This window comes from Tamandua tetradactyla, chromosome 23, assembly GCF_023851605.1.
Source record: "Tamandua tetradactyla isolate mTamTet1 chromosome 23, mTamTet1.pri, whole genome shotgun sequence".
NCBI lineage: Eukaryota > Metazoa > Chordata > Mammalia > Pilosa > Myrmecophagidae > Tamandua > Tamandua tetradactyla.
This window is the reverse complement of record NC_135349.1, coordinates 46,398,942-46,426,151: the sequence shown is the minus strand read 5'-3', so window position 1 is coordinate 46,426,151 and position 27,210 is coordinate 46,398,942. Positions and strand designations below refer to the sequence as shown.

Sequence of the window (27,210 nt, the reverse complement as noted above, 5' to 3'; positions counted from 1 at the left end):
TTTTTTTGTTTTTATAACACCCAAACGTGTGGATAGCAAAGAGAGGTTTAGTGAGGAAAACTAAGGATATAAAATATTTGATGGAGAAATGCTACTTGTCCTGTTTACAAACAGATTACTGTGTCAACCTTTAGTAGGTAAAGATCTTTCATTCTGTTGGAAATCTAGTTCACTGCTTCCCAGAATCGGCACTGTTCTTATATCCTGGGATGAGGGCTTGGAAGGATGTGTTTTAGCCTTGATGGAAGATGGCATTGTGGGAACGGAGAAGTATGGCAGCCAGGGGCATGGATGAGCATGGTCTGGTTGTTCTGTGGATATCTTTGGGGCTGGAGTCTGTGCCAGGTAGGTAACCAGAGGAACACTGGACTTCTACATGACTCTTTTTCGTTCTCTTCACAGCTTCTTCCTCGAGAAGAACATGTTTGTTTTCTTCCTGAACATCCTGCGGCAGAAATCGGGCCGCTACGTCTGCGTTCAGCTGTTGCAGACCTTAAACATCCTCTTTGAGAATATCAGTCATGAGACCTCACTCTGTAAGGCTGCGTCCCTTGATGTTTGACTCTAAACTGCTAAGCATGTAGTTTTGCATCATTTCCATATTGCTGTCTGCCTGTGCTTACCAGGTCATCTCTCTGTACAGTGGGGCACTGTGAAGGACTACAAAAGGGCTCACCTCTTCTGGATGACTATGAAAGTGTTTGCATTTCTTTTTTATAGCTTGTTATTAAAGAGATGGGGCCAGTGAATAATCAGCTAATGGTATGAGCATAAGAAGAATCAGGAGAAGGAAGACCTTGGCCAAAAAGCATGTAGGGCATGGGCTTTGTATCTGATCTCAGGTTTAGTCCTGGCTCCCTGGCCAGTCAGTGTGTGACTCTGACCTTATTACCTGCCCTTATTAAGCCCTGGTTTCTTCATCAGTAACAACCACCTGTGAGAGGCAGGTGCTGTTGGCCCTCACGTTTTGACGCTGAGAGAGTTTGAGTCCCTGCCCCAAGTTGACAGCACTAGTAAAGCCCAAATAGAGAAGGGGTTGCAGGCCAGGTGAGTTTAGGAGTTTAGCTCAGTGACTTTCAGTGGGAGTGATTGTGGTTCCTGCCCCTCCTGCCCCGGGGACATGTGTCAATGTCGAGACATTTGGTTGTCACAATTGGGGTGGGGAGAGTGCTACTGGCATCTAGTGAGTAGAGACCAGGGATACTGCTCAATATCCTGCAATGCACAGGTGGTCCCTGACAAAGAATTTTCTAACCCCATGATGTCAGTATGGCCAAGGTTGAGAAGCCTTGGTTTAGCTCCTAATCTTCTGTGCTTGCCTACTCGTTTTATTCCAAGCTGATTAAACCAAGTCCCAGGCCCACAAGAAGTAGGGAGAGAAGACAAGTGGCTAAATGTCTATATCAAAAGCAGGATCTAGGTCCATAAGACAGGTTCGAACCAAAGTTTCTAGTGGGTGGAAGGAGATAAGAGATGGTGGCCTTCTTCCTTGGGGAAGGAGGAAGAGATAGGATAGAACTGCTGAATTGTGGCTCTGAGAAGGAGCCACTAGGTGGCACTGCTATCTCAGGAGACTTTTGTTACAATTCCTGGGAAGGCTAGTTGGCAATTGTCTCTAAATGTTTTCCCTGGTTCACAGCTCCTGTTACCCGGTAGGAAGTAAGTGCTGTTTTTTAACTCTCTGAGAGGGGAAGATGCAGCTCAGTGGCAAAGGCCCTGAACTAAGATCAAGCTGGGTTCAAGGCCCAGTTCAGGCACATACTCCCTGTCACTCCCCGCGTGTGCTCTGGGGAGTTAGCTCTCCAAATTGTGGGGCTACATCTGTGGAATGAAGATACTCATGGTACCAGTGGAATACAGTCATTTGAGGATTAAATGTGATAGGGTCTGGCAGCCAGGAAGTGTGCAATAGTGTTGGTTTTATCATTAAAATCCAGTGTTACCCCCAAATATCTGTTCTCTTGTAACCCTTTCTAAGCCTAGCCAGTCTCAGGGTGACTGGATTAAAGATTGGAATTGGTGCCATCAAAAATTCTGACTAATAGAGGATTTCTCTGGAACACATGGCTTTTTTTGTACTGGGACTAAAAACTTCTGTATTCTGAGAAACACAGGCTGATGTCACTGGCTTTCTGGAGCATTCACCAGAACCTTTTTTATCTCTGCAAAAAAGGGCAGAAATCAGTTTACAAACCTTGGATTTGGATTTGTAGGGAATGAGGATAGGTGACTTTTTAAGCAATTTTTCTAATTACAGAAAGAAAATGTCCTCATTGTAAAAAAAAACCACAAAAATTTACAGAGTAAAATTCTGTATAATCTCGCCTTAACACCTCCATGTACACATAACATTTTCACTCTGTTTTATTTTTTCCCAGCCTACCACTGTATCTGAGATCTTTCCATTGTTGTATATCTCTGCCTAACTTGGTTTAAGGGCTACGTCTTGCTGTACCATATTTATCTAATCTGACCGATGGGCATTTAGGTGGTTTCCAGTTTTTCACTATTACAAACAGCCATTTCATAAACGGGCACCTGTCGTCTATTGGCTTTGGTGACCGAAGTGATGAAAGGCCCAAGAGACTGAGATTACTTATAGACTCCTGGGTTTATTATAAAAAGAGACCACAGGAAGTCAGCCACACAGTGAGGGGGTAGTAGAAAAATCGCAGGCAAATAATAGAGGTACCTCCACTGCTCCCATGGGGCTCCACCACCCACAGAGTCACCTTTTGGAATCCCTGGAAAAGTCCCTGCTAAGGGTGAATGGACCATGTTGTTCCAGCTCCAGAATAGAGTTGAGAGGCTCAAGTTTGCAGAACTGGAGCTGCAAGAGCCAGCACAGGCGCCTATATCTCTGGTAGCATGGAAGCCACTAACTAGTCACAATCAGGCTCAACAAAACATCACACTACCTCCTTCTCCTGCCAGTCACTCCACCCCTATTATCCCCAACTACAGCCTGGATGACACAGACAAAAAGGAAATGCTCTAGGCAAGCATCCAAATTACGTGGCTGCTTGTCACAAGATTCTGGGTAGATAAATAAATTGTGGGCTCTTCAAAGAATGGAATATTACCTAGCAAAACAAAGGAATAAACAATGGGAATAACTCTAAGAGCAAAAGAAGCCAGGCACAAGAAATGTGCATACAGTCGGTTTTATTTACGTGAAATTCAAGAACAAGCATAGGGAATGTAGGTGCTAGAAAGTAAAAAACGATTGCCTTTGGGGTAGGGGTATTGACTGGACAGAGACATGAGGGAGTCTTCTGGAGAGCTGGAAATGTGCTCTGTCTGATCTGGGTGATCCTTACAGAGTGCGTATATGTGAAAATTCCCCAAACTGAACACTTTAGATTTGTGGGAGATAAATATATATGTTACAGATATCCACAATTGATTTTCATTATTCACTCGTTCCATGTTTTTTGCAATTTGTCTATACACTAAAATTTATTAGTGGCCCCAAAATCAATACATCCAGTGCCTTCTTGGTCATTCATGGACATGCAAAGAGTAGTGAAAAATTTGAGTTGCCCAATGAGCATGTTTCTAGCTAAGGTCGAACAAGATGACATGCTGCCTTCTTGTTTTAACTTAGTCTATAAATGTGTCTTTTTCACAATATATTTAGTGCCATGTATTTCACATTTTTGCGCTTTTTGTTGGTGATTACACTGTTTAAGATGACCCCCAAGTGTAGTGCTGAAGTACTGTTTAGTGTTTCGAAGTTCAAAAAGGCTGTGTGCTAAGTGAGCTTTGACCAGGCCTGAATTATAGTGCTGCTGGTTGTGAGTGCTGTTTTAATAAATCAACAGTGATTATTAAATGAGGTCTTTACATAGAAACACTTGAAACAAGGTTGTTGTATTGAACAGTTGATAAAAATATTGTAACCAGAGGCTCACAGGAACCTAACCTTGTACATCCCCAAAGAGAAAGGTTTAGTATACGTTAACTCACATTGGTGGTGACTTATAGACCATAACTACTTGAACTGTGCATATGTGTGTGTGTGAATATATATATGTATATGTATACATATGTATATGTATACACATACATGGATATGTACCTAAGATACATGTAAATTTCTATATATATCAAGCTGTACACTTCAGATTTGTAATTTAGATAACCTCATTTTTAAAAGCATTGAGATTCTTAGATCCCATCCCAGACCCACTGACTTCTCTCTTGGAGCAGGTCCTTGAATATGCCTTTTACCAAGTGCCTCAGGAATTGTTATAACCAGGAGATTTTGAAAATCATTATTCTGAGACTACAGCCCACATGGCCTACTGCAAATCTTGCTTGGAGAATAAAACCCTGTGCAGTTTTCTGAATGCAGCAGGCTTGCCCAGACAATTGGCTTCTTGGGAGGACCTGGCCATGGCCCCAAACTGCAGCCTCTCTCAAAATCCCCTACTTCTGGCTGGCCCTTTCTGTTGTTTATGGTAATTCTGAGCAGCCCTTTCAGTAATACTTTGGCCTGAGTTAGGCACCTCTTTGGCTGTGAAAAGTTTAATGGCTTCTTTCCTATTCTCCTACATGAATCATTCAGTCCTGGGAATACAGTGGTGGAGGTTACGACTCAAAATAATAGGAGTAATGATAAGAGTGATAGCTAATATGGTTGAGCGCCCATGCAAAGCAGCCCTGTGAGGAAGGTCCTGTTGTTCCATCTTTTGGAAAAAGAGACTGAGGAAAGGTGGGTTGAGGTTGGGAGGGAGTAAGTGATCAGCCTAAGGTCACACAGCTAGGAAGTGGCAGAGGCGGGATGTGGACATAGGCAGTCCTGTACCTTTCCCCACCATGCACATGCACAGAAAGCCCCTGCAGAGCTTGTGAAAACACAGGCTGCTTGATCCAGCCCAGAGATTCTGACTGGGGGCCAAGATGCTTCAGGTCTATAAGCTCTGGGTTATGCTATACTGCAGGTCTGAGAGCCATCCTTGAGTAGTGAGGTTCTCAGGCCTCATGAATCTGCCTTTACATGTAGGCATTGGTTACGCTCTACCTTTAACCATTTGTGGAGAGGCAGGTGGGCTGGTGCAGAGCTCACCAGTGGAAAGTGGAGACAGCAGCTTCTGCTTTGCACAGTGGTTGGTGAGGACTCAGAGGAGAACATGTCCAGCATGGGCCTAATACCAGTATTGCAGACTGCCAGGCCATGGGCTGCAGGTGGCCTATAAACCTGTTTTTGTTGACCAGTGCAGTTTTAAAAGCTAGTTGATCTAGTGGCCCAAATTTCAAAGTCAGGAGATGCTGCGTGAAAATCTTTTTCCCTGCTTCTCTTATGCGGTTGGAAGTTCTTGTCCACAGAGCCTGCATGTCCACAGTACGCAGGGGTGGGAGTTGGGGTGCCTGCCCCTTAGGTAGCAACTGTGCTCACCAGTTGGCCCTGAGACCTGCTCTGACTATTAACTAGAATGGAAAGCCCTCAGCTGAGTGCTGGTACATGGCATGGGTTCAGCATTCAGTGACCTTTATGAAATTATGTTGCTATAAAGGGAGAGAAAAAGCACGTGTGGCCCTTTGTGGCATTCAAGGATGATGGTGTGATTTTTGCTAACAAAATGGAGCAGCTTTTTATAGAATACTGTGCTTTTTACCCACATGTGTGGGTGGTTTGTTAAAGTGTCCCCTTACCATCTAATCTTCCCCATCTCTGGCTCTGTGTTGAACTTAGCTAGCTATGCTTTTTCTATTTGGTGTAGGAGGGAAGGGCATGTCCTTTCTTTGGCTTTGCCTTTGAACTTTTGGTGACTTTTGCGTAGATGATTCCTTTGCTGGTTAAAGGGTCAATACGATCCTCCACTTGTTACCTGACTTTCTTTGCTTGTCTTTGCTTCCAGCATGAGTTAACCTATCTGTTTTGCTTTGTCTTTTTTCTCCCTCTAGATTATTTGCTCTCCAATAACTATGTAAATTCTATCATTGTACATAAGTTTGACTTTTCTGATGAGGAGATTATGGCATATTATATATCATTCCTGAAAACACTGTCATTAAAGCTAAACAACCACACTGTCCATTTCTTTTACAATGAGGTAAGTAACTGCCAGAGGACTACTGTCGGGTATAAAGCTAACCAGTTTCGGGGCTCCTTAGGTCTGGGTGGTCTCATGTCCGTTTACAGAGCACTTCTGCTCTTGTTTCATGATTTTCATTGCGGCATTGTTTGACTTTTGTAAGTGCTGTTTTCTGTGGGTATTTTTTTTCTTAAACTCAACTGATCTTTTTTCTATTTTGCATGTAAAACTCCCTTTGTGCCACCTGAGAGCATTATCCCTGACAGGGAGAAATGTCTGGATGTTGATTGGGGTAGTGTTGCCCTGTGGGAAAAACGAACTCCAATCAGGCCTACTGTGTGACCTCAGCGAAGTTCAAGTCCTTTTCTGAGCTTCAGTTTCCTCATTGGAATTGGCATGATAATGCATACCTTATAAAGTTTTCAGGGTTTGAATTAAATGAGATGATGTCTCCTAGCATCTAGTATGTACCTGGTTCCCTAAATGGTTGCTATTATCTTTATAAAGGTATCATCCCTGACACTCCATGGGAGAATTATTTAACCGTTTTAATAACTAAATTGTTGCTGCTCTCATCCTGGAGAACACATAGACAGTTAAAAGGATTTTGAGCAATAATAAGGTCAATTTATATCATATACTAAAAAGTACAGATTTTGGCTGTCCTTTGTCTCAGCCAGATCATCAGCGACTGAGGCTCAGCCACATTTTTGCTTTGCTGACAATATCGTTGATATTTGTCCTCAGACATGACCTGTCTGCTGAAAAGCCTGATTAGATCACTTCCCTTTTGTATCCCTTTTTAATGTCCAAAAAGACTTTCCCAGAAGCCTCCCAGCATATTTTCTGTCATGTCTCCCTGGTCAGAATTGCCTTACATTTCTCTCATAGTGTACCAGGAATTTGGGAGCTGCCTGGTAGGGCAGTTCTTCCTTGTTCCCTCATGAGGCTGCAGTTATCTCAAGGCTGGATTGCAGTGAGAGAACTTGCTTCCCAGACTCCTCGTTCACATGGTTGGGCAGTCGGTGCTGGCTGTTGGCAGGAAGGGGGCTTTGTTCCTTTCTGAGTGGGCTTGACCACTGCGCTGCTTGTGTGTCCTCATGGCCTGGCATCTGACGTCCCCCTAGAGCCGGTGATCCAGGAGAACAAAGCAAGCTGGCATAGCCTTTATGACCTAGCCTTGAAAGTCACACATGATCAGTTGTACCAAAACCTAGTCACACATGTGGGAGAGGACAATACAAGTGCATGAACACAGGAGGGGAGGCTCTTTGGGGATCATCAGGGAAGCCAGCTACCACACAGCTCTGTGCTTTTTGCATGGCAAGTGTCTTCCAATTGGTGGTTATATATGCTATGCAGCCTACGTACTATAGTACTGTACATAGTACTATAAGTCAGACTATGTTCCCACACATAGGCTCTGAATTGGGGGCGTAATTCATCCAGCTGTCCCTGTATGATGTGGCAACAACACTCTGGACTTTGTTTTATCTGTTTAGAATATTAAGGAAAGAGCTGGCCTCCAAGGGAAGAAATTTTAGCTATCAACCACAAAATGTGTGGCAATTTTAAAAATTAACATTGTGTGGCTAAGTACCTGGCACATGGTAGGCACTAAATAAATGTGCCCAAGGAACAAATGGATGATGGTAGCATTCTCCAAAAGGTTCTCTCAGGTGAAGGGAACCCACCTGCAAAGCTCAGACCAGAGATATGGCCAGATTCTCCCTCCATTCAGGCAGTTCTGGGCCTCAGTACATCAGGCTGGGGGGAAAAAACCCTGGGATTCTGGGGCCAGAGTGTTGGTTCTGGAATAACATCCCGTTGGTCATCAGAGGAGTATTAGGAGCCTGACTTTTGAGGTGGGCTTGGTTTCCTCTTGTATGTGGGCCAGGAAGTAGGTACCATGTGTTAAGTGCACGCTTCTAGTCCTCGAGATGACTTTTCTCCCCTGGACAGTCTGCCGTGAGCTTCTACTTCCTCACAGCCAGGAAGGGCTGGTTGGGAAGTTGAAGGTTGCTAGTCCCCCAGGTCCTCACTCCCTCTCTTGGCCTGCTGTGGATATTCTCAAAGCCTCAGGCCTCCTAGCTGAACCGTGAGGGGAAATAGTCATGAGAAGGCAGCAGAGCATGCCACCGTGTGGGCCTAGGTCTAGATCCCGAGTCACCTTTTTCCTGAAGTTTGGATCATGGATATTTGTGGTCACAACTGTTTGAATCCATTTTGAATATCCCTTTGTAATATCAAAAGATGCCTGGAACTCTTTCTCCATGAAACTGTTGACACTTTTACTATTTTCAGATAGTGAAATATATGATAGCTGAAGGAGACTGAATTTAGTAAAACTTCGAGTTTGACTTTTATTATTGGAGGCAGCATCTAATAATGATGGTTAGTGTTACTACTGAGTTCTCCTTAGGTGTCAGGCATCATGGTTAGCACTGTGCCTGAAATTCATTTCATCCTAACAACTAGGAAGTAGGTATTGTCCCCATTTTATAGATGAGGAAACTGAGCCTTAGAATGATTAGTTTATGGCTAAGAAGTGGTAGAGTTATGAATCTGGGTCTGACATTAGCCAGGACCAGTTCTCTTGACTTATGTTGCGGACCCCTTTCTATTTTCTCCATGGTTCCCTTCTCCACACTGGGATCTGCAGTCCCCCTTCCCACCTTCCCTACTGGGAATCAACTACTACCTTCAGGTTCAGGTTGGTAATATTTCTTTGTCTGATAGAGTTCAGAAAGCTAGAGTAGGGGCAGGCCTGCCCTCTTGGATTTGTAACTTGTTTCTGTTACTTTGTGTTTCAGCACACTAATGACTTTGCCCTGTATACAGAAGCCATCAAATTTTTTAATCACTCTGAAAGCATGGTTAGAATTGCCGTAAGAACCATAACTTTGAACGTCTACAAAGGTACGTTTCCATAAGAGCTCATCTCTCATTTGATTTCTGGCTTGGCAGCAAGTGCCCACTCTCCTGCATTTTTGCATAGAACTCTCAGAAAGGGTCAAGGGAGCTAGTTTATTATATAAGCCATGAGTCCCTGTCCCAAGGAAAGCTTGTCATTGTTGGACATTTAGCTGGCTCCCTACATACATTTTTGTACCACTGATGACTCTGGGTATACCCAGTCTTTGCAGGTTCAAATCTTGCTAAGTGCTGAGAGATGGGTGTCATGATGACCTTAGAGAGGCACATGTGGCCTCGGAGTGGCAATATTATAAAGGCAAAGTTGTCTTTTAAATGTTGGGTTTTAATTTTTGTGGTTTGGCTTGTAAAAGATGCTTGTAGTACAGCTAGAGGATATTTATCTTTAAAATAACATATAAATGTAGTTAATGTCACAAACAGCAGGAGGCAATATTGTCTTCTGAGTTGCTGCAAAGCAGAGCACTTACAAATTCCTTTTCTCCTTCAAGATGTACTTAATGCTCAAAACAGTGCCCCACGAGAAAGCCCTTTTATCCCAGTTTCTTGCCCATACAAGCACAAAGGCTGGCAGGGCACAAGTTTGGAAGTTCTCTGCCTAACACTGGGATTATTTTTCCAGTAGTGCCCTTAGCTGGAACTCTGTTTTCTCAAGCATCAAATGTCTTTGACCATCAAATGTTGGAATGTTATTAGGTGACTGTAATTGTGGGGGAGGGGAGGGCAGGCCTCGGGAACTCTAGTCTATTTCTGAGATTGCATTAATTTTAAGAGCCCAGTTGGGCCCATACAGAGGTTGCAAACTGAGGGTGTGAGGGTCAATTCCAGCCCTCCGATGTTTTCATTAACTTAATTGGTTTTTGAAAAGAGATATATTGTGTGCCAGTATTTAAAAATGGGGAGATCCTGTTTAGCAGTCTAGATTTCTGACTTGAAAATGGGTAGATTTGGAAGTCCTGCAGGGTGCTGGGCAGCTGGCACTTAGAAGCTGTGGCCGCTTTGGAATTGAGGCCCATGCTCCCCAGTTTACCTGGCAAGTTTCTGAATTTGTGAACTGGTCCAAGCCGAGGCTCTGTGCCTCCTGTTCTCTGTTTTCTCTTGTTCTCTCCTAACCTGTATCTTTCTATTTAGATGCCTGCTGCCCTCAGTCTCTACCCCTCTGCACAAAAGTCTCACCCTCCCAGTTCGTAACCCTATTAACTGTTGTCTGTTTTTTGCCTTTCCTTCAATGACGATTCCTGTGTTCCTTATTGCAGTGTCATGTAAGTTATTAACCTCTGGTTTTCTGCTTTCTTAACTTATCCTTACTTGCAAATCCAGGAAGCTTGCTTGAGAATGGTAGATTTCATGGTAGTCTAGCTAAACCCACTGCTGAAAAGCAAACTCTTAACTGCATTTGTAATGTTTAGCCTGATTTATTTGGCTATTTCAAAGAATATCATAAGAACTTCCTTGATGAATACAATTTTATGAATAAGATAAATATTTTCAAGTATTTCTGGCAAGATAGAAAAGATTCAGGATGCCATTTGAGGACTTTTCATAGTTTTGTTTTGTTTTTTTTTTAATCTCTCCCAAGTTAATTTTGTAGCTTGACTTTTTTTTCTTTTGTGAATTTTCTCAGTGGATAACCAGGCCATGCTGCACTATATCAGAGATAAAACCGCTGTTCCTTACTTCTCCAATTTGGTCTGGTTCATTGGGAGCCATGTGATCGAACTTGATAACTGTGTGCAGACTGATGAGGAGTAAGTATCCCTCCTTGGTACTCAATAGGTAAATAGAATGCGTGGAGAGAATTCAGATATCTTTGAGGAAAAGGAAACGCTAGAACCAAACTTACAAACCTATTTATAGGCAGAGGGAAGACATCCATATTCTACAAGCCTCTGCCTTCCTGTTGGTGACAACAGAAAGTTGGGATCAACTTGGAAGCATCACAAAAGGGAAATAAAGTAAATCAATTCAGTACACCCGTAGACAGGGGTGCTAGGCAGCTGGTACAAAAGATTAGGATGATCCATCAACCCATGAATGAATAAAGAAAATGTAACATATCTGTTTGTTATAATATTATTCACCCGTAAAAAGGAATGGAGTACTGATACATGCTACAACATGGTTGAATCTTGTAAATATTATGTTAAGTGAGAGAAGGCAGCCACAAAGGACCACATAGTTTATGATTCCACTTATATGAAACATCCAGAATAAGCAAATCCATAGAGACAGAATGTACATCAGTGGTTGTTGAGGGCTGAAGGGAGTAGAGGTGGGGACTGTGTGGAAAATGGAGAGCAATCATTTGCTAATGAGGATAGGGATTTTTTTGAAGGATGATTAAAATGTTCTAAAATTGGTTGTGATGGTTGCACAACTCTATGAATATACTAAGAACCATTGAATTGCATACTTTAAGTGGATGAATTTTATAGTATGTGAATTATGTCTCAATAAGCTGTTTTTTAAAAAAGAAAGATTAAGGTGGTGGTTTTGGCCCTAGAAGTAGTGAACAGAAACCCCAGAACGGAGTTTCTCACCCTCGACACAATTGACATTCGATGCTGAATAATCCTTTGTTGTGAGGACTGTCCCACTCGTCCTAGGGTGTTTAGCAGCATTCCTGGCCTCTACCTACTAGATGCCAGTAACACCACCACCATGCCCTGTTTGTGACAACCCAGAGTGTCTCCAGACATTGCCCCCATCCCCTTCCAGGCAAAATTGTCCTTGGTTAGGACCCTGAGTGCCCCAGAGTGACAGCTTTGCACAGGTCTGGTGAGAGGTACATCCTAGTGGGGTCAGGACAATTAAAGGACCCAGGAAGGAGGTCTCTTGGCTGGGGATGAAGGAGCTAGATAAAGTATTAGATCTGATATTGGAAAAGAAGTAGGGAAAGGTAGCTTGCAGATCTGACAGAGCATTTAGGAAAAATCAGGAACCTGTATAGATATTGAAAATCATGGATATGAAACATAATGAGCCACTTAACTCCAGAATGAACAAAAAGTTATACAAGAAAGGAAATGAAATCATAGTTCTCTATGAAGAGCCAAAGCTCTGCGGTGAACAGTTATAATGTCCATATCAATTACTGATAATTATTGGGGAAATAGGGGTGGAGGGATCACAAAGAGGTCCATTGATAACATGTAAAAGAGATCAATCACAAAGCAGAAGTCCATTCAGATTTTATAGAAATATGGGGGGAACTATTTGCAGAAACAGCTAATAGAGTTTAAAAAACTGCCGCCTCTGGAGAATGGGGGAAGGTGGGCAAGGAACTGCTGTTTCATTAGCAGCTTATCAGTACTATTTGATTTTTATATCCATCTGCATGTATTATTTTAATAAGATAATTTTAAAAGTAAAGGTTTTAGTGTGGGCCACAGTGGCTCAGTGGCAAAGTTCTTGCCTGCCATGTCTGTGACCCAGGTTCGATTCCTGATGCCTGCCCATAAAAAAAATAAATAAAAAAATAAAGATTTTTACCCAATGAACAAAAATCATCACAATATATTTTATTAAATGGGGAAAAAGTTCTAAGCATTATAGTTGAGATGGTGGATTTACAGGTACTTATTGTATTATTGGGATTTATAACGTATTTCCTATAAATCTTTAGTAAATATTTATTAAAATATAATAGAGGAAGAATTATCTAAACTTAAGTAAAAGAAGCAAAGTTGATTCTGTTTTTACTTATTTTTTAAAAGTACATATAGTTAGACAGATAGATATATAACACATATTTTATGTGACTATAAGAAGAGACTATAAATGTGTAAAACAGATTGTAGGATCATAAGTACCAAAATGTTAATTAAATAGTCAGTCTGTGTTAGTGGTGGGATTATAGGAGACTTTCATTTTTTTTTTTTTTTTTTTTGCATGGGTAGGCACTGGGAATCTTTCATTTCTTTTTGCTTTTTATTTTTTAATTTTCTGTTTTCTGAAATGACCACACGTTCATTACTTGAGTAGTAATAATACAAAAAAAAAAAAAGGTCTTAGGTTAGCTAGATTGCTCTCTGTAAGAGAAATACTTTGAGGGTGGTGAATGTGCAGCTCTGTTCTTTCAGAGTGTGGGATGGATTTGCCAGAGGGTCCCACTGAGCCCGTTGCTTAACTGCAAGGAGACAGACCTCAGGTCAGAGATGAGGGGCAGGGTCGGGGAGAATGTGGAGTCCTTGTGCTCTGTCTCTCGTGGTCAGGGCCCATGGGAAGGGTCCAGCTACAGAGGCCAGCTTTGCTCTTCAGAACTACTCTGGAGCATTTTAATTAGCTAGGATTTATTGCTCCATTAATATTGCTTATCTTGGGAGCCAGGGGATCTTCCCACATTGGCTAGTGGCTATTCTTGGAAATGGCTTGCTGAGAGCTTAGCTGTGGTGTGGCTTAGGGCTAAGTAGTACTGAGGTCTCCATCAGTTGGGGATCCTCATGATTTCCTAAAATCAACTACAGTGGACCTACCTGTTTTCTCTTTGTGTTTCCTCTCAATAGGGGCCAGGATAGGTGTCTCTTGAGACTAATTTGAATATTTGTTGAATGGAGAACATTTCCTGCCTCTGCCCAGTGACCTAAGTTTTTGGCCTGAGGGCCCTGGGCTTTTGGTTTCCAGGCTGAGGTTGTTTCTCTTGGCAGGCACCGGAATCGGGGGAAACTGAGCGACCTGGTGGCTGAGCACTTGGACCACCTGCACTATCTCAACGATATCCTCATCATCAACTGTGAGTTCCTCAATGATGTGCTCACCGACCACCTGCTTAACAGGCTCTTCCTCCCCCTCTACGTGTACTCGCTGGAGAATCAGGACAAGGTAGGTCTGTGGGGCCTGGACTCATTGCTCCTGTTGGCTCCAGGTCATCTTCCAAAGCGGGCAAACCTGGGCTAGGAAGATAGTCCCTAGGGGTTGGACTGAGCTTTACAAAGGACCAAGGCTTGGTGTGTGAGAGGGATTCCATACAAAGCACCCTGGTTTTCCTTTTCCTTCCTGAATGAGTGCATGTGTGTGTAAAAAAGAATGAGAAAAGAAGATTACTGATTTTAGAAGGAAACAGGAAACCTCTGTGAATTTAGGATTTTAGTTTCTGTGCATCCTTCCCTTGAGTCCTTCCCTTCCTTGGCAACTTTTTCTGTTAGTTGCCAGAGCTAATTGATTTGGAGGCACTCCTGACAGCACCAAAACTTTCGAGGACTGGGAAGAGATAAGCATGTTTAGGAAAAGGCCTTCGGGCAGTAATTGTTCCCTGCGAGCAGGCCTCAGAATCCTTCCTGGGGATGTGCATATTCACATGTACGTTCTGTGGTCCCCTCGCCCCACTCTCAGGGACTCAGTGAATGTGGGGTGGAACCAGGAACCTACATATTTCACCTGCTGTCCAGGCATTTCTGAGCTGGTGGTTCTCAGGTCCTCCTATGAGAAATAATACTTCAGCTATGAGAAATAATACTTCAGGGAAGAGAGTCCTCTGCCCAGTCCCTCCCAGGGTTAAAGAGGCAGGCAGAGGGAGAGCAGAGGCTCCCAGCACAAGGGCAGGGCAGAACTGGCTGGTTCCTCTGCAGGGACTTCAACCTCTGCAGATGTGTCCCAGGAAGGTGTAGCTTTCTTTTCATAGGTACTACATGGGGATTCTCACTCAAAATAAGTGAAGAAAATTGCAGGTAGCTATTTTGGGGCATGGAAAAAGCTCAGAAATTGGAGTTGCAGTCAAACTCTACCTCTTCCCTTTCCCAACTGTGTGACCTTAGACAAGGCAATTAACCTCTCTGAGCCTGTTTCTTCATCTGCAAAACAAGTGACCAGGGCGGGTCACGGTGGCTCAGCAGGCAGAGTTCTCGCCTGCCATGCCAGAGACCCAGGTTGGATTCCTGGTGCCTGCCCATGCGAAAAAAAAAAAAGTGTCCAGAAAATCTCTCACAGTTACGTGGGACAGCGTCAAGCTTGATACAAATGAGGGGCTTTTTCTAGGTCAGAGCACTCCAAATCTTTTTCTTGATCCCCAGTTTTGAAAGCCCATCCCTGAGAACAGGCCCTCTGGGGATGGGGCCTTCAGTGCCCCCACTGGTGGAAATTAACATTCTTGATAATTTAAGAAGCAAGATTTTCTTTTGGATCCAGCTTCTAATCCATGACTAAACATTGAAAGATTTCTCAGGTGGAGAAAAAGTGGCCTTGTAAACGGACTTAAATAGGATTAGGTTGCAAATTTATTTTGCAGAGTAGACTTTTGACTAGAACCAGGGAAGGGCAGCCTTAGGATGATCATCATGGAAGAATTCAGGGGAACCAGGGAGCCTCTCTTTTAAACATTTTGCTTTTGACTTCAGATGTTTTGTGTTGCTCACTTGAGTGACTTGTACTTCTCTCTCTCTCTCCCCAACCTTCACTAGGGAGAACGAGCGAAAATTAGCCTGCCAGTTTCTCTCTATCTTCTGTCGCAGGTAAGTTTGATCATTCACCCGTGTCCCCACCACATTTTTTTTTTCTGACGCAAAACAAATTATACTTATTACTTTTAGCATGTTAAGAACAATCACATAAAAAAATGTAGATTAAAAAAGTCATAGACGACATAAGAAAATAGTGTGTGTGCATATATATATATTCTGCAGATATATATATATATATATAAATCTACAGTATTTACCACTGTTGATATATATGTATATGTTTTGGAGAAGTTCAGGTGCTGCTATCATAAACTAAATTGTACAGCTTTGTTTATTACAAATCACAGAATCATGGTTTAAAAATTGAAATTAATATCCTCAGCTACAGTTTTATATACATGTATTACTAAGCTTCAACATGATCAAAATCCAGGGCCCAGTGATCATAATCTCAAAGTTTGTTTGAGCGTCAGTGTAGTGCTTAGCTGCTAATAGACTGCATTTCTTTTGCCATTTAATAACATCATTACCAAGTTGATTAAAATTACATTAGACTCATTACCTATCACATTTTTAACACTGCTGCCTTTCAGAAATTTCCCAGGCCTCATTGCCTGTCTTCTCTCTCAGTGCCCCATCTTGATATAAAATACCAATAAAATAAGAGAGGTTCTGTCATTCAGATACTAAATAGAGGTAGTGTACATCTCCTTCATGGTGGTGGTTGGAGATTTAAAGAAAAATTAAAAAGAAACCAAACCTGGCCTTCATGTAGTTGATTTTTACAATGGGGACCAAGTTTCCAGAACAACTGATTACCCTGGGAATGTGGACTGCGTGTATCTTATTCACGGCATTTTTAAATTAGCCCCAAACTGCAGGACCCAGTGTGTACGTACACATAGTGGCCTTGATGCAACGAACTTCCTGTAATGAAGCTGTTTTTTAAGGCTTTTATCATGGTCCTAGTTCCCAGATTACATTCTGAAAGGTACCTTGTAGCAGCCTTAGCTCCCAGATTTGTGTCTTGAGCCAATTTGTCTGCTTTACCCCCTTAAGCTAGTGTGTTTCCTTCTCGCAATTATCTAATATTTACAAGAAGGGAAAAACTCCATGGTGACCCAGTTACATAACTTTAAAAATATTTTTATTACAAGCAGTCCAGACTCTCAAGCCACCTCATTAGACTGTCAAGCAGTCAAACGTTTGACCAGAGCTCTGTTTCCACTTCTTCAGTGGCACAGGTATTTATTGCTTTGATCACAGAATGTCCTTCTAACTTGATCCCTGGGCCATTCCTAGTATGGAGTGGGGCTGTCTCCTGTTGGCCTGAGAAGAGAGATTCTGGCTCAGCCTCCTCCTAATAGGGAGGAGATTGGGATCCGGATGTGGCCTGAGCCTCACTCACATCTCAGAGTCTCATTCTGGGAGCTCTGTTTGCTCAGAGCTCTGCCACAGGGCTGACTTGTCCTGAATGCCCCTTTGTGCCAGAGAGCTTGGTGCAAACCCTAGCCTTTCCTGGCAGCATTTTCTGCTCCCTCCTTATAAATCCGCCAGTATCTCCTGCTTGGGATTCTGGGAGTCTAGCAGGACTTGGCAGGCCAGATGCTCAGCCACAGGAATCCCGTGCAAAGCGTCTTCAGGACTGTTTCAGTTCTTGGAGTTCTGCAAGGTGGGCAAGGTCCTGTCAGAATAGCATGGTCGCCAAAACCCCATTTCACTGGCATTTAGGGCAGGGGGTTTTGGGTCACGCCTCTCTCCCCTGTTTTCTCAGTGAAAGACCAGTAGCTCAGATACCTAATTAATTATTTCAACATCTCCCAAAAAGCATAGTTTGCGATTCAGTGTTTCTCAAGCTTGAGCAATAGACTCCATTTAAAGATAAAATATCTCAAGCCCTTCTTCCCTCTGCCTTTTCATTTGGTTTTATTGTAATGTTGCCTAATTATATGAAAACCTAAAATCTGATATAAATCTCTTGTCCTTAACCCCCTACATTACCGTCAAAAAACATACTTACAAATTATTTTACAAGCACAGCTACAAAACCAATAAAATTCACATTAATGATGTTGATTTAGTGCAACCAGTGATGCCACCTGCTGGAACTAAACTGTGGCCCATAATGAGAGCGTGGTATGGAGAGTGTGTTGTGGAAAGCGTGGTCTGGCTCTGTGAGTCTGCACACACATTTCTGCTAACATAGCACCCCGCCCACTTTCTCTGTTCAGAGCATCAGGAACCAGCACTATGTGTGGGTCCACAGGCACCAATCACTTGCCTTCTGTCCACTGGGCTTTAGTAGATGCTCCTGATGGTTTGTGGGCTGGGTAAAAGATGAATGATTAATCAAAGTAACAGTCACACACGGTGCATGATGCATCTTTAATATTTGTGGAAGGAATGAAGGAACTTGGTGATTTGGGATTTTGTTTTGTGGTTGGGTGAACAATGGTGGTAATTCTGACATGGTAAAGATGAGAATAGTCATTGTCCTCATCACTGTAGCCTGTTGCAGCCCTGAACATGGGTGAGCTCACCAGTTTCAGACTGTATAATCTCTGTGATGGTAAAGATCTCCCTGGTACTGTAAAAACAGATGTGCTTTTTTTTAGGTAGGTGCCACGTTTGGCTATTCTGCCTGTAATTTTTGCCTAATTTTAATTGTATTAATTTTTTTTGTATAGCATATTCATTATATCAAGAATTTCAAAATGACATCTAGGGAAAAGACTCCCTCTCACCCCTAGGCCCCAGATACCTGGTCCTGCTCCCCAGAAGTAACCAGTGTTACCAATTTCTGCCTTTACTGTTTTATTTTTTAACTATATTTAAAAATAAAGTTGTAAAGTTCAAAGTTCAAACAGGTGATAGTCAAGTTTCCTTTCCACTTCTGGTCAGGCTCCTAGTTTCTGTCCCCAACGACAACTGCAATTAGAGATTTTCTGGTGTGTCCTTCTAGAGACATTCTATGTCAGGTCTCAGCTGGGGCAGTTTCACTCTTCAAGAGACCTTTGGCTGTGTCTGGAGACAATTTTGGTTGTCATGACTAGGGGAGAGGATGCTATTGACATCTAATGGATAGAGGCCAAGGATACTGCTGAATATTTTGCAGCGCACAGGACAGCCCCCACAGCAAAGAATTATCTGGCCCAAGACATCAGTAATGCCAAAGTTGAGAAAACCTGTCCTGTGCATATATAAGCAGATGCAGCAGGAACATGCACGCGCGCGCACGCGTGCACACACACACACACACACACACCCTTTTATAAACAAAGTGTAGATACATCACCCATTATCCTGTGCCTTGTTGTCTTTATATTTTAAAACTGAATACCTGGTGTGTTTTGCTATACCTGCCAACTTCACAAGCCAGTTTTGAATGCCCTGATTCCTCAACCCTTCCTCCGAACATTGGGCAAGAGGGTGGAGCAGCTGGGCCATCTGACAGCCCAGTGCCTTCCACGTTGGCATCCTGGTATAACTGCAGCTGTTTCTGGCTTGTATGGCCTGCCTGCCCTTCTCTCCTTTCCTTCCTCCCTCCCTCCATTCCTTCTTTCCTTGTCAGTTATTTATTTTTTTTAACTACTAATAACAGCTAGTATTTATTGAGCACTTTCTATGTTCCTGGTACCGTTTTGTTTTTTTTACTTTTAAAAACATTTTATTGTGATAACATATATAATAGAAATTGGCATTTTAACCAAATTTTCAACCATTAATTACATTCAGAGTTCTGTGTTAACATAACCACCATCCATTACCAAATTTTTTTCATGAGTCCAAACAGGAACTCTGGACCCATTAAGCAATAACTTTCCCTTTTGCTTCCCCTAGCTGCAGGAAGTGTGGCTTTTCTTCCTCACAGTTCCCACACCTGTCAATGTTGCCATGAAATCCCAGTGTCCTGAAACCCACCACAGAGGTCATAGCTTTTTCCAGCAATGGAATCTCTGTATAACACACCCTTTGCCAAGTCCTTGATTGGAACAAGACTCACCAGCCCCATTCCTGTATGACTTAAGAATTGGGAGAGTGCCTTCTAGTGTTATCATAACTGAATTTGATGTGAAAATACTTGTGGAAAGGAAGGAGTTTGTTGGATTGGTTATTCCTTTCCCATGTTGCTCCATTTAAGCCAGGTTTGGCTTCAACCAGCCATGAAAGACAGTCTTGCTTTAATGTGCTTTCTTCCGATGAAAGAGCAGCCAGCCAAATAGGCAACAGTCTGAAGGAGGAGCAAACTTCTTAGGGAGAAAAATGGTAACTGATTTCTTCTAAATGTGACCCATTCTTTGGATGTTGACTCACAGTGATTGCTGCTTAATACAGAACTTAATCAGCCCAATCCAGTTGTTTCAGATTGAGGAAGGAAGAGGTTGAAAAATTGCACAGTTTAATGCAAATCCCATTTCTTCTCTTTCATCAGGTCTTCCTAATTATACATCATGCACCACTGGTGAACTCATTAGCCGAGGTCATTTTGAACGGTGATGTGTCTGAGATGTATGCCAAGCCTGAGCAAGATGTTCAGAGAACTTCTGTAAGTCATTAGTTTTGAGACTGCATCTTGCCTGGATAAGAAACCCTGGCTTGTTTTGTTAATAGGTGTATTTCTCTAAAATAAGAATTCAGCATTCTGCTTACACAGGAGTGATGATACATAAATTGGTTTGGGATTCAGGGGACCTAATCAGAGTCTTGAAATGCAAACCCAGGAATATCGGGTCTGGTACTAACTGTGGGTTTGATTGATCCTATGTTAACAAACCTGGAATTGCACCACTCTGGGCTTCAGGGTGCATATCTGTGATACATTGTTATTGGAACAGAATAAGAGCTGTGTGGGAAAGGATCTTGTAAACTCTAAGGCATGGATATCTATGACTCTAGACAGAAAACATCTACGAATGAAGTAGGCCCAGGTGAGAATGGTAGAGCCTGGTGGGGACTGTGGTAAATAGAAACTCATACACTTCTTTGGTGAGCAGCTGCTCTCCCCCCCCCTCCTCCGCGACACCCACCCCAGCTTGCAGTTCTGTAGGAATCTGAGTTCAGAATGCTAGGTCATGTCATGTTTCCAAAGAAGCTGAAATCTGCATTTTTATATAAAATCTCTCAGTTTTTAAGTTATTGCAGAACTGTGGTAGAACCAGACCATGTCTTTAGTCCTAAGACAACTTGAGATTGTACTTTGTGTTCATTAAAAAACACCTGGTGACCAATATGAGGCCTTCTGCCTACGCTTTCCCAGCTGTGTATCTTCTCTTCCTTCCCTCATGTGAGCTGTACTCCAGGCTGCCTTCGTGCTGGTCCAGCCTCCTTTCCCCCAAGCATGCCTTGTGTTTTTGCCTCTGTACCAGTGCTTTTGTCAAACCTGCAACCTGGACGACCCTTGCTTCGAGTTCTGTCTTGCCTAGACACAAAATCTTACCCACTCTAAGATACAGGCAGGCATCTTCTCTGACTTTATGTTTGCCCTAGCATGGGCTTGGCAAATATTTGAGATGACATTGAGTGTTCTAAACAAAGGGTGTTTCATGAGGGTCCCCTCTCTGCAGCCACATTCTCAGGCAGTGGCTTCACAGGTCAAAGGGCTGAGCTTGCCCTCAGGTAGTAGCCTCTGCTACCCTATCTGAACCAGTGAATGGAATGTGATCCTGTTGCCTGAAAGGCCACACGGCTGTGGAGCATGATTATAAGAGCCCCTTGCCCTTCTGGTTTTTCCGGTGCATAATGGTTTGGCTGGGGTGTTTTGCTATTCAAGAAAGCATTTGAAGTCTCTGAAAAGTTTCCAGAAACTTTGTGTCCTTGTTGGTGGTGGCATTAGTTCAGCTGAATTTGAATGGAGCCTTTTCACTGCCCCTGTCTGGCCTGTCCCTTCATTCAGCAAGTGTTTATTAAGTCCTTTCTTTGGGCCAGGCATCATGTTAGTTCTGGGGATATCCAGAAACATAAATAGTCTCTACTGTAATGGAGCTTTCCATCTAGTAGGAAAGACAAATGTTGATCAAATATCTTACTAACTGCCCTGTCTCGAGTCCTCCAAGTGCTCTGAGGGAAGGGATAGGAGTTTGCTGAGAGGATTTAAGCTGAAGGTGATGAAGATGACAAATGTTGACTAGGAAAGACCTCCCCTGGTGGCCCATCTCTTGATGAGGCTTGGTCAAGAAAATGTGGAATTGACTCAGTGTTTGGAGCCAGAGATATTCTCTGCAGCTTTCTTAACAGCTTTTGCTGAATGAGTGCAAGTAACAGAATGTTGAATTAGCAGAGTCAGCAGGGCCTCCCGGTCAGCGTTGCCAAGTCCCCTGCCAGCTGGATGACCTAGGGCACGTTGTCTTAAACCCCATTTGGAAGCAGGTTGAGTGAGCCCTACTCTGCATGGCTCTTGGTGAGGATGAGAAGAAAATATATTTAAAGTGCCTGAAGGGCCTGTCAGGTTGCATCCTAGGCCCTCAGACCTGTTTGCTTTGGTTCTCACAGTGTTTAGAAGAAAATGACATGAGTTGTCCACATTTAAGATTTAGGAAGTTTTGCATGAAAGTCCAGATGTTTGAATTCTCTTGAACATTTGGAAGATCTGGTCCCCATTGTGCATGTGATGCAGCAGGTAGCTTTGCTGAGGCTGCCCCCTTTGGATGGAGTCTGCATTCTCCTTTCCCTGTCCCCAGTCCCCACCTAGCCCGCTGCTGCCTTACACTACATTTATGCCATAATAGTGTGTGATAAACTGGGACCCTTTGGACCTCCTTTTGTAGCATAATTTCAGGTTTCCAAGGTAACTCCTAAGGCTTTGTTAAAGAATGACTCCATGTAAGATATTTACTTCCGGGCTGAACTCAGACTTGGTATACCTAGAGATGAACCCAGAAATTGATGGGATACTGGAGTTTGTGTTTGTTTTTTTGAAATGGGACAATTGCATTCACATGCAATTGTGAGAAGTAACACGGAGAGATCTCATTTACCCTTTACCCAGTTTCCCCCAGTGGTAACATCTTGTAGAACTATGGGACAAGATCACAAGCAGGATATAGACAGTAGTATTTGGGGTTGATAATTTTAACAAAAGCAAATTGCAGAAAGTTACCAGTGACCTGTCAGCTTAGGATACACACTTTAGTCGAACCCTGTAACTAGAGGGGGTGTTTAGCTGTCTTTCTCTCTATGACTTTCTCGGGATGAAGGGCTTCCCTTCATTGTAACACACTTCCCATTGTAGTGGATACCTAAGCTGAAAATAAGGCTGCTTCAGGTGTGGGAGGAACTGCCAGCCAGAGTGAAAGTATTAGCTTTCCACTTCCGGTTATTGCCTTTTCCCATGTGTAAAATAGAAATCTGTTGTACTCTGGTGGCCACAGTTGGAATTCGGGAAGAGGGCAAAATGACTCTCCTCTCCCACTTGTTTGACGGTATTCACAGTAAGCTTCACCTTTCTTCCCTGTGAGCGAAAACGGTCTCCTATTGTTTCCTGTCTGACTCAGATGTGGTTTGCTCAAACTTTGTTTCTTGGTCTTTTTTAACCTACTTTCTCTTTCCCGTAATTTGTAGATAAGTTACTGGTATTGCTACAATTTTACCAGCAGACCTTTCACCAAACCAAACCAAAATTGAAGAGGAGAGAGCAGCAGAGGGGAGAGCACAGTTATTTGAAAAGGCCGTAATTTGGGGTTAAATTTAAAACACATCAGCATGGCTAGATAAATGTCTAATTGAAATTCAGCTGTGCATTGAAATCATATGTTTCCTGTTAAGGGATAATTCTCGCTATCATCCTATTGCTGAGCAGATAGTGTTTCTTGTCATGGGAAGCAGAGTAAGAGAACAGTAATTCTGAAACTGCTAGCATCTCATTACTTTTGCAAAATGTACATATAGGTTAGATTATGGGATGTGCATCAGTACCTGGAGGCATTTTTTTTTCAAAGAAGTTTTTTTCCTCCTGAGTTTCTGTGGAATAGTTTCTTTGCCTTTAGGTCGATGCATCCATCCCTTTAGCAGACACCTGTGTTGTACCTGTGCTGAGAGGGTCAGGATACGGTGTGCCAAGGAAGGCACACTCCCTGCCCTCTCTGGGCTTTTCGTCCCCTCATGAGCTCAGGGAATTTTCTGGGAGACCTCTGCTTCACTGGGAGACACACAGGAGGTGTGAACCTGATGTTCATAATGATTCTCAGAACAGTAATAGCTTCAAAGTCTGTCTGACCTTGACATGCCACCTTCTCTCCTGCCCTGGCAACATGGCTGGGGAGAAGGAGTGGTGGAATAGCTTCTTGAATTACTGTGCTGTGTTCTACCTTAAGAGGCAGATTAGTCAAGTAGAGCTAATCCACTGTCTGGATTCCAGCCTAGCCCCTTGCTTAGCAGGGATGTGACCTATGGTGAGTTAGTCCACCTCTCCCTTCCTCGGTTTCCTCACCTCTAACATGCGAATAGCAGTGACTTTGTGATGGTCTCCTGGATTTGTGATGAGGACTAAATGCAGTGGAAAGTGCTTATTCCAGGGCCTAGCACACATCAAGTGTCTAAATAGTAGATGCTGTAATTATAATGGTGTTCATTTCTGAGGCTGTGGAACAACCACTCACTATTGGGACCTAACTTCATGGACCTGATCTTTGATCTCATAAATGTAGAAGCACATATGTTGTGCTTCTCGGGAAAGTGCTTTACAGCCAGACCCAAAAGGTGTAAAGGGGCTAACTGTTAATGGTGACTGCACTAATGCTAAACATTGCCATTTATTGGCAGTGGGCTGAGGCTTTTGTGTATATTCTGGGCTCTGTGACTCAGCCAGCCCCAGATTTAACTTCTGCAAAGTGCAAATACTTGACCACCTAACATATGTTTACATACCTGGTTGGCTGTGAATTCCCTATTGGAACTGAGGATTCTGGGGCAGAATAGGCAGCCTTGTCCCAAAATGAAGACGTTGACCATTTCTCTATAGGTGCCACACTTTAACTTAGCTGGGTTGGCTGGTCTCTGGATGATTTTCTTGGGAATCCAGAAGAGTAAGCACACACCTAAAATGTTAGCCACCAGTTCTCAGTATGACACTTGTTGATCCTGGTAGCTGTCCCTTGGCATAGCAGACTGCTCCACCAGGATGGATCATGTGGAGCCAGCAGCTAGAAAGGTCTCAGCCTTGATCCTCTGGGCTTATATGTTGGCAGATTAAGAACATTAATAATTGGCCTGGTCTTCTCATTTCTACTTCAGGGCTGTCTTTCCCACATGGCTGTCTTTCCAGTTGGGCTTTAATCAGATGTTGGCCAAGGTCCCCATATATTGAATGCATTAGGCAGAGTAGTTCTTCTTCCAGCTGTGTCTTTCCATGACCCTGACCTCCTTGCTTGTGAACCTCAGATAACCAGTGCTTATTCTAAAGCTCACACATTCTTCTTCCTGAAAGTGGTAACAGGCTCTGGGAGAAAGCTAATGTGAACACAGCAGGAAGAAAAGAGAGAGAAACTTCTATACAATCAAGGGCCTTTATTAGTATGGTGGCAAATATTCCCATCAAAGAGTTAGAGCTCAACATGTATTTTCCCCTTTTGCATGGCTATTGTGGTCCAGTCTGTGATCTCTCAATGGAATTAGAACTCCAAGATGCCATTATTGCCTGTAGAGATATTGAGTGCAGTGGCTCTGGTCCATTTCCAAAGAAAATCAGTGTGCAGCATGTTCCAGATATAGGGCATTTTTGCAGGCAAGCAAACTCTTAGAAACAATTTCTAAGTGCAGAAGGTAGGGATAGTCAACTGATATGAATCCCATAGAGTTGAGCTAAGGAGGTGATGACTGGTTTAGTTAGCCAGTATAGGGCCAAGGACTCTCAGAATCATGGCCACATCCTCCTCATTCCCTGAGGAGGTGCCACCAGGGAAGAATAGTGGCCAAAGAGGGTGGGGGCTGACCGCGGAAGCTCGGGAACTTATACCCTCTCTGGCTTTTCTGTGCCCACCCTGTAACATGACACAGAAAGGGCAGGGGCAGCCACAAGGCTGAAGACAGCTCCATGACATGAGGAGGTCATATCACATTCCCAGGCTGAATGGGGCCCTCCCCTAGTCTGCACTGAACTGTTTGTGACTTCTTCTAGGTTTCAGCTACAAACAGGAAAATTGAGGGTGGGGGACAGAAAAATGAGGTATTCACTGCCTTTTTTGTCTACACCCTGGGGTTTCATTAGGATTCATTACCAGGCTGGCTCCATTGGGCATTTGCATTCTATAACCAGACTCTGAGTTCCTTGAAACCAGATCAGTATATATTAATTTCTACAACAAATAACTGTCGAGTTATTTGTTGGGCCAGGCACTGTTCTAGGCATTGGAGATAGATCTGATGAACAAAAAGAGATCCCTGACCCTTGGGGGCTTTTGTTCTAGTGGGAGGAGACAGAGGAACAATAAAACTATTTGTACACAATATAGCGTGTTAGAAATGCAGTAATAAATCAGAGAAGGGAGGTGGGGACAGTGCTAGGAGGGTGAGTGGGGTGCAATTCGCAGTAGAGTGGTCTGGGTAGGCCTCATTATGAAGATGAGATTTGAGCATAGACCTAAAGGAAGTGAGGGAGTGAGCGATGTATATATCTGGGGAAGAGCATTTTGGGCAGAAAGAACTGCCAGAGCAAGGGCCCCAGAGTCAGGGCTTTGCCTGGTATGTGGGAGGAACAACAAGGAGCAGGGTGGTGAGGGGGAGCATGGTAGGGGATGAGGTTGGGGAGGAAGTAAGGGTTGAGGTGTGTGAAGCCTTGTGGTCCTTGGAGGATTTAGGAGTTTGCATTAGGGAGATGAGAAAACCTTAATCTTTGCGTTCCTGGTGTTTAACATGGTTCCTCATAGAGATGCTCAGTAAACACTGGTTTCTTTCCAGCTTTACGTCTTCGATGAGGGAACAAAGCGATTTATCTCAAATGAGCTAATGAAATCCAGTCTTGGTCAGTGCCAAAGTTCTCAAACCAGGAAAGCTGTTTCACTCTGGGGTGCTTTACTTGATGGGAAGTGGGAGTGGGGATGAGGGTTCACTGCACATGAGTGGGGGACGGGGCAGCACTCTGCTCATTTCTCAGACACCTGTCCTTTCCTGATACTTTCCTGGTTAACAACAGGAGATCACCTGTTTCTTGACTGAGGGCACCCAGCATAGCAGGTAGGGTAGCGTCATCTGGGAGATGATTGGCCGAGTTGCCCTAGAGCATTCTGAGACCAGGTTGGTAGTTGGGCCTGGCTGACCTGAGATTCAGTGCCTGCTGACCCTTAGCTGGGGGACCTCTAGCCTCACTCTGGGAGACCCTTATGGTAGCCTCCAGGCAGGCACAGGGACAGATACAGTAGTTACATGTGCACAGAGAAAATAAACTAGCATGAAACCGTCACTCAGGTAATATTGTTTGAGTGATCCTTTAATCACGAATGGGTCACTCCCCCATAGGAGTAGCATCCAACTTCTGGGCCCTCACTGTGAGCCAGGCTGGCTGGCGTGCTTGTCTTCCTTTATTTCCTTCCATAACTATTTTGTGGGCACCCCCAGATTCCAGGCAGGTGCTGTGCTGGTCACCAGGAATACTGGATGAACAAGGCAGAGAAAGTCCCCGTCCTGACATTTGGGCAATAAACACGCAAGCATATCAACATAGGTTTCAGTTTTGGACCTGGTAAGGAAATAGAAAGCAGCTTTAGGAGATGATAGTGAGGGAAATCATCCCCAAGGGGTGACATGTTTGAGAACTAAAGGATGAGGAGTGAGCCTTGCCAAGAGCTGGGGGATGGGGTAGGGGTGGAGATGGTCAAGGCATAGAAAATGTGAGGCAGAGACCGCCATGG

General features: G+C 43.4%; 1 protein-coding gene across 6 annotated transcripts in view; it reads left to right on the top strand.

Annotated features, from left to right (window-relative positions):
- The window catches only part of CLEC16A (C-type lectin domain containing 16A), a 285,111-nt gene that overhangs the window by 25,619 nt on the left and 232,282 nt on the right, over nt 1-27,210 (top strand). For 5 of the 6 annotated variants that reach the window (XM_077141803.1, XM_077141801.1, XM_077141802.1 and 2 more), the window contains exons 3-9: nt 403-536; nt 5,911-6,059; nt 8,855-8,960; nt 10,600-10,723; nt 13,622-13,796; nt 15,371-15,421; nt 19,803-19,916. In XM_077141803.1, coding sequence (XP_076997918.1) covers nt 403-536; nt 5,911-6,059; nt 8,855-8,960; nt 10,600-10,723; nt 13,622-13,796; nt 15,371-15,421; nt 19,803-19,916 — 853 coding nt within the window. The remainder of the gene's footprint in view (nt 1-402; nt 537-5,910; nt 6,060-8,854; nt 8,961-10,599; nt 10,724-13,621; nt 13,797-15,370; nt 15,422-19,802; nt 19,917-27,210) is intronic. The other variant, XM_077141804.1, reaches the window with a different exon arrangement.